Source organism: Solanum pennellii, chromosome 11 (assembly GCF_001406875.1).
Source record: "Solanum pennellii chromosome 11, SPENNV200".
Classification (NCBI taxonomy): domain Eukaryota; kingdom Viridiplantae; phylum Streptophyta; class Magnoliopsida; order Solanales; family Solanaceae; genus Solanum; species Solanum pennellii.
This window is the reverse complement of record NC_028647.1, coordinates 62,663,976-62,672,323: the sequence shown is the minus strand read 5'-3', so window position 1 is coordinate 62,672,323 and position 8,348 is coordinate 62,663,976. Positions and strand designations below refer to the sequence as shown.

General features: G+C 31.2%; 1 protein-coding gene across 1 annotated transcript; it reads left to right on the top strand.

Annotated features, from left to right (window-relative positions):
* Nucleotides 1–4,548: 4,548 nt before the first annotated feature.
* LOC107004033 (agamous-like MADS-box protein AGL63) lies at nt 4,549–5,028 on the top strand. The gene has a single exon (XM_015202254.2). It carries the CDS (start codon nt 4,551–4,553, stop codon nt 5,025–5,027), a length of 477 nt encoding a protein of 158 aa, XP_015057740.1. The 5' UTR covers nt 4,549–4,550; the 3' UTR covers nt 5,028.
* Nucleotides 5,029–8,348: the final 3,320 nt, after the last annotated feature.

The following is an 8,348-nucleotide window of genomic DNA, read 5'->3' as shown; positions in this document are numbered from 1 at the left end:
ATATATATTCAAATTCTTATTGATAAATATTCATTTGCACGCACCTCAATAATTTTATTGATTTTATCAATATGTTATAAATTATCTATAGGTATTATTTTCTTTGATGGATATAGTATTTCATTATTATTTTATTTAAAAAAAATTGTTGATTTGCAAGTTCCATTCACAGATTTTGCAGGCTGAATTATTTAATGTTCTAAGAGAAAAAATAGGTGCAAATAACTTAAATTCTATGGTAGAAGAGAGGGTATTTCCAATTGCTGGTGATATTTCAATTTAGGATTTTGGAATTGAAAATTCAGAGATAAAATATGAGATGTTAAAAGAAATTGATAATTGATATTATCATACACTAAGCTGCAACTACTAGATTTGATGAGAGGTATATATTCATATGATCATATTTACTTTGGCAGAATATATCGATAATCCCTTATATATATATATATATGGACTATGTCAGTAAATTCATTTAGATATTTGAATTAGGTCATGTTTCAATTGAGTACTTGAACAAATAAATGGGAGCACTTTCCATTTAAATTTTGAAGAAAAAATTGTGTGTATTCTTAATCATTTGCTACGTAGTTAAGTTATTCACATAAATTTTATGCATAATACATATATTGGATTCTAATGCACAAACAGACACTTTAACTATTCAACTTTTAAATAAGTAAACACATGAGTTCTACATGACACAATACACGTAGGACACTATGTAGGACAAAAAATGATATGTAGGATGACATATAGGACATGTGTGTCTGTTTGTTCAACTTTATACAAATTTAAGTGTTTATTTGTGCACATTCAAAGTTGAAGGACATAAATGTGATTTGAAGCCAAATTAAAAGGCATATTTATGTATTATGCCTAAATTATATTACCTCCTTTAGTTACACACATCAGCTTAATATACATGATCTTTTACAAATTATTAATGTAATGTGAATAATTAGATAAGGAAGTTATATATGTGAAGTGGTTAACTTATCTACGTAATGGACAGTTGAGAAGAAACACATATATTTGAAGTGGTTAACACGAATATGTTATCATGTTATTAGCCAGAACAAAACATAGCTCGAATGTCTAAATGAAATTAACTGAGAAATTGTCGAAGTATTTCGATCCTATTTATTTAATTTTAATGCAAGACAATTTTGATTTATTTCCCTATGTTTAATTTCACTAGTATCATTTTTGTTCTTCTTGTAGATATGATATTGCAATGAATATCAATGTCCTCAAGTTTGCTAAAAGATGTGCAAATGTGAAATTTCTTGTTCATATATCCACTGGTCAGATTTTTTTTTATATGATACTCATTTTCTAAGTAAATTTAGAATTTTTATTTAATGAGTTCAAGATTTTGTATGTTTGGAAAATGACTTGAATTGTTGTTCATATCATATTAAATACTATAATATAATTTAATACAGTTATCATCAACAAAATCATTAATAAGATTAACCACTAAACTCTTTTCATGACCACATTTTTAAGTTTGCCTAAAAAACATCACCCTTTTTCTTCACCACATTTTTAGTGTGGAATATATCTGTTCTGATTTCAAAGTTATAAATAAATTGAGTTTATAGCCAAATATTAAAATAGTAGTACAAGCAAATTTAGCACTAGATAGCGTTTAATGACCTTTTATTAAACATAAAAATATCATTAAATATGAATAAGTACAAGCAAGGGAGGCAAGATCTTACCATACTAATCCTAATGAAATACCTAACGTCTACTACCTAATAAGCATGAAAAAAATAAGAGCTAGAGAGAAGTAAGTATTTTCTAATCACCACAGAGTTTGTAATACACTCCATGGTGGTATTGCAAATGAGGTGCTTAATTGGAGCAACGATAAAGTTATTTTTGTCTGTTCAAGCCGTGGAAGCAGTCACTGATGCTTACATTTTGTCATGAATTATAGATTCCAGGTGACATGGTGAAGTCAAACATCATCCTTGGATTGGAGAAAATGGGAACAAAATTAAAGTGAAGGAGATTACATTTTTAAGAAGCATGGATAGCTTTCAGGCACATATTTCAAGATATTATGGGACCTTGTTAAAGGTGCGTACCGTTCTAATTTTATCGGATGTCATTGAAGAGATCCCTTGTTAAAGATTTCTTTTCAATATAATGTTTTTACTTCTCTTTTTTTCAACATATGATAACAATAATATAATTTACTCATTTGACTAATTACGAATTCCAGATTCGTGCCACATAGGTAATAAGACCCTTATAAGGCGAAAAGTTTTTTTTATCAAGAATTTCTCTATATATTCGTAGAGTTTGAACGCATTAACCCAATACTTTATTGGTTGTGCAAAGAATCCATTAACAAAAGATCTTATTGATTGTGTGAAGAACCCATTGACAAAATACTTTTCTTTGACCCCCTCCCCCCCTCCCGGGCAGGGAAGAAAACGAAAATAAACTGCAGATGATAGTCGTAATTGATTTTGTTTCGAGGATCAAAGTACATTAGAAAGCTACATATAAGGTGTATATAAATATTAATCTTAATGGTGTGAAGCCTTTAGGAAAAAATTGTGTTAGCTTGAAAAATTAAAGGAATAATTTTGGGAATGTTTTAGCGAAATAACTGGTATCAGAGTCAATGATCTGACAAGACAAGTATGAAATTGGTAGCTAGTATGGGCCCGAGCCTGGCATTACATCTTTGTCCGTCTACAGGCCGGTTTACTTTATCAGTGGCTTGGAGACAAATATACTTGAAAAGAATCCTACGAACTATAATTTGGTGGCTCTAATCATTCAAACGAACGTGGGTGACATACATTTAATCTCAAGATCGGCCCATGAGGTCATATATCATGTAGAATTTAGTTGAGTGAAAGATTGTGTGATGTCCCAACTTAAGATTAGAATTCCCACATCGATAAAATATAGGAGAAATGTAGGGTACTTAAATAAGCAGAGCTTACCATCGTTTAAAATTCTTGTAGGACTAGACCCAGATTAAAGCGAAATATATCACTAGCGAGCTGAGCCGTTAAAAAGGGAGTTAGTTTTATTAGTCTTTTCATATCTCTAGTAAACTATGAGACTTGAATTGTCATTTGGCTAAGTATTATTATAAAGTTATTTCTTGAATAATGTCTTCCGCGTGAGTTAAGTAAGTCAGGTCAAGGGTTCGCTCAAGACCAACAATGGTCATTGGGTGCCGACCAAGTACATGGTATAGGCTCGAGGCGTGACACTTAATCAAATGTTTGAAGTTCAAATATTAGGTTGGAGTCAATGAATTACCCCTCAAAGTAGGATGAATCTATATTAATAAAATATTAAAGAAATAATTATCATCCTTATAAACATTAGATTAAAAGTCCCCAAAAAATAAAGTTTTAACCATATTGATCGAAACATAAACAACAAAATATGTCTTTTAGCCATCAAAGTAGTGTTATCGACTCCGTATAATTTTGAATAAGGGACTTGCCAAGATATCATTTAATCCAAATAATTTGAGCGGCATAAGTTATTTCATTGAACTCCAAGAGATGTGTTTTTATACTTTTATTAACTTATCAAGTCCACAAGTAATTATATAAGATGTATAATATTTAGATCTGTATGTAGAGGCCTTGAATAGGAGAAAAACTCTCGCAATTGATGAATAAAATGTTTGTACCACTTTTTGAAAATATAAATATAGACAATGAAATAATTACATATCTTTTCTAAAGACTTTAGTGATGAACAACTACATATAAATGAAGAATTAATAACAAAATTCATAAACACTTAGAATCAAATCTTTTTCGTTTTAAGATTAAAAAAAGCATTTCATTTCTTCTTTGGATAAACTATTCTTGACAATTTATCGTAGGGTTGTACTTTTGAAAACACTTGTATTATCAACATTAAAAAGTAGATTATTGACGTAATTCACCATTGCGCAAAGTGTGGAAAAATTACCTAATATATATTAATACCGTTAAATAAAATATAGTGGCAATTTCTTATTGAATCTGAATCGTTTACTTATCGTAGAGATAGATGATAAGAGTATTATCTATTTGATAGTGTTGAATAAATATTGCACTAATTATGCGGCAATTATAATTTTACCATGACACAACCAATTAAATAAAATATTATATTATAGAGACTAATATTATTTGGAGCGTCATGATTATTTTATTTTGGATGGTCAAATTAAAATCTATATTTATTGGACTTTATGTAACAACTTAGATATGTTAAATCTTAATGCAATAAATAATTGATATTAACATTCCATAAATTTAAATTAAAAGATTGTTTTTTTAAAAAAAGGAAAAAGATTTTAACTATATCTGTTTAGGTAAGTCATTAACAAGAATTAGATTCTGCAATTTGATTATTTTTTCCATATTTTAGTCAGGCTAATTCAACAACTTACTACTATTTAGTGATAGGGTCTTATCAGACATCTATAAATACAAGTCAAACACTCTTATTTTTTATTCAGAGATAGAAAACTCATATATTCTACTCTTTTATATTTTGTGTGCTAAAATATGTCCGCCACTAGAGATCTTGGTGAAGAAATTAACAGAAAAGAAATTCTAGATAAAAAATTAGCTTCACTGTGTAAGAAAGCATACGATCTATGTGTTCTATGTGATGTAAGGGTCGGAATAGTTTGTTCTATTCCGAAAAAACCCGATGTTTTTTGTTGGCCGTCTTTCACAGAGGCTCAGAATATAGTAACTGATTATATGGCTGATCCAGAACACAAGATAAGTATGCATAACGACCTTCTTCCATCAATAGTGACAGAGCGCGAAGAAGAAATTAGGGAATTAGAGGAAACTGTTGAGAAGATGGAAATGGAGAACCTCTTCAATGAAATTCTCAAGGGAAACAAACTTCTAAATGAAGTAAATGTTGGGGAGGCAAAGGGTTTATTAAACTTAATTGCTGCTAAGAGGGTACAAGTTGATGAAATTGCTGCTAATAACAATGGTGGAGAAGAAAATGTTGGACATCCTTAGAATGTTGATTGACCATTTATTGCTTTTTTTATTTTCCCAATCCTTTGTTTTGTCTTCTTGTTTTTTAATTACATTTCCTAGTTTCATGTTTGTTTATCTTTTCATGTTATTCTCGTCATTTTAGTGATATATGCAAGTTATATTCTATATAAAAAAAATGTAGTTTACTACAAAAAATGCTAAATTGTTTTACATTTCATTTGAATAGGTGTAACTTTTGAAATTTCTTATTCTTTATTTTTAATTTACAGTTATACTAACATATAGAGTAAAATTTCATAAACTGACCTATCAAATCGTTGTTAAAATAACGATAACAGAAAAAAGTATTATTTTTATCATAAAATACATCGATATATATTGTGTAGAAATAACTTAAAGTTGAGTCAGATTATTAATATTAATACAAAAGTCATACAAGTATTATTTCGTCCTAATACTTGTTATCTAGTGAACCTTTTGGTTACAAGAGCAATATTTTCATCTTCAAAATCTTCAGATGCAGTGGTTTAACTTTTTTCTTTTCTTTTACATCTTATCTCTTTCTCTTGGTTCTTTTTCAGTTCATATGTTATTAGATTTCCTATAAGTTCATATTGCTAATTTGTCAAGATCGCGTGTTTCAGTAATTTCTTCAACTTTACTTTCCCATGACTCAGGTAAGACACTCAAGAGTTTCTTACAGCTTTTTCGTTGGGAATTACTTCACCAAGAGAGTAGATCTCATTGGTAATTGTTGTAAACCTGGTGTGCATATCTTGAATAGTTTCTCCATCCATCATTCTTAATAATTCATACTGTCTGTTTAAGTTGTCAATTTTAGATTTCTTGACCTGAGTAGTTCCTTCATGTGCAGTCTGCAAAGTTTCCCAGATTGCTTTAGCATCTTGACAGGAGGAAATTTTATTGTACTCGTCTGGTCCTATACCACAGATCAAGATTTTCTTAGCTTTGGCATTATTTTGTATGGCAAGTTTATCAGCAGCATCCCGTTCCTTTCTATCCTTAGGTATCATTGTTTCTCCATCAGGCCCCTTTTCATAGGAATGGTAGGACCATCTAAGACTACGCTCCAGAGATCGGGATTTTCTCCTATCAGATGATCCATCATGTGATTCTTCCACCATCCATAATATTTTCCATTGAACAGTGGTGGTCGTATTTGAGAAGCTCCTTCTTGGGGGTAGGTGGTGCTGCCATTTTCTTTTCAACATGTTAATCTTTTAACAAAAAGATCCTGCTCTGATACTAATCGAAGAAACCTTACCCCTATATCAAAAATCGGGTTCTTGATTATTTTCCGAAGAAACAAGTTAAATAAAGCAATATACTTTAACTAAAATCTTCCTATCTTAAGGAAGGAAAAACCCAACTATATTTTATTAACTTTTCTTGCTCACTTATAATTTTTGATTAACTCTAATCGAACTCTTCAAATTCACAAGAAGCCAAACCCACTTCTTGCAAACTTACTAACAAATACTCTCTCTATCCACAAGAAGCCAAACCCACTTCTTGTTTAATATCACACAAGCTCACAAACTTACAAAGAAACTCACAAAACTCACAAGCTAACAAAAATACACAAAACTCACAAACGATCTTTGTTGCCTCTCTCTTCTTCTCGCCTTTCTTCACTTTTTCTTCGATTGCAAAGACAAATTTTCTTTGGCTTGATATCTCTATTTATATAGACGCTTCGTCAAATACAAAACCTGTTTGCTGAAATCATCTTTGAGTAGGAAAAGAATTTATCTTCTTTGTTGATTTTCACGAGTGAAAACTCAATCCTTCTAGAAGAATACGCGTAACAAAAACAGAGTTCTTTTTGTACGTGAAAGTAGAATCCTTTTGTGTAAGGATTTTGCCTTTTTATGCACAAGTCTTTATATCCATAAATAAGTTTTTGCTTCACTGATTTCCTTAAATACCCATGTTATTGTTGAACCTTCCAAAACAACTGTAATTAATTATTGTTGAATGCCTTGAATCGGACCCGTTACAAACAGAAAGGACGGAGGTCTCGCTGCCCGGTCAGCGAGTCGGGGGGTCCAGGGGGGCGACGCGCCCCCTGGCCTGGGGGTCCGGGGGGGCGGAGACGCCCCCGGCCCGACGGTATACAATGTTGTTGTATTGGGCCCTTAATTATCTGTCAATTCTGTATGTTGGGCCCAAGCCTGTTAGGGCATAGCTTAGCACTATATATAGACGCTATGGCAAACCCTATTCTGTAATTCTGTTCTTGCCTCTCCATAATAAAACTGCTCTCCCTCTTCCCCGTGGACGTAGCCAATTTATTGGTGAACCACGTAAATCTGTTGTCTTGTTTTTCGCGTTTATATTTTCTCGTATTATCTCAAATTCCGCATAACAATTATTCTGAGTACCTGGTTCTCATGTTTGTCATTATCAAAATACAAATTGGTTTATATAACTCTCATTAGACATTCTTGAAAGAAAAAAAATATATTCTAATGCAATTGAAATGAAAGCTAGAGCCAGGATTTCAAGCTTATTTTATCCCGCATGCATATCATTTCATACATTACAACAAAGAGACATATAGTGACAATAGATTTTTTTCTTAATGTAATTAATTAGTAATATTTATATAGAATATTGATTATAATATATATATATATATATATGTTAATACCGTTAAATATAATATAGTGAGAATTTCTTATTGAATATTCATGCACACAATTTTTTTTTATAAAAATCGCTTAATTTTTATAAAATGACTCCTAAATACCCAAAATATTGTGGATCATGGTGAGGCTACACGTACAATTCCCCCAACTCCTTATGGATGGTATCATTAAGTTTCTTCAAAAAATCGTCTAGAAGTCATATCACCAAATAATCATGGGTTAATACACATGAGAAATTGAAAAAAAATAGTCCAATTCTAATAAAATGGCTCCTAAAAGCCCAAAAATATCACAAATCACGATAAGTCTACACGTACTGCTCCTCTAACTCTATACAGAGAGTCTTGTAAAGTTTCATTTCAAATAAATCGTGTGAAAGTAACTTCATCAAATATTCATGGCTAACTAATAACACAAAAAAAAATTAAAATCTCACATAGCTAATTTCTATAAAATGGCTCCTAAATGACTCAAAATACTGCAGATCATGGTGAGGCTATAAGTAATGCTCCTACAATTCCTTACAGAGGATCTCGTAAAGTTTTTTGAAAAAATACCCGGAAGCCATTTCACTTAATTGTCACGACCCAAAACCGAGCCGCGACTGGCACCCACACTTACCCTCCTATGTGAGCGAACCAACCAATCTAAACCCTAACATTTCAAT

Bases quoted from the DNA above. Each gene is read 5' to 3' on its own strand.
- LOC107004033 (XM_015202254.2), top strand. From the start codon at position 4,551: ATGTCCGCCACTAGAGATCTTGGTGAAGAAATTAACAGAAAAGAAATT.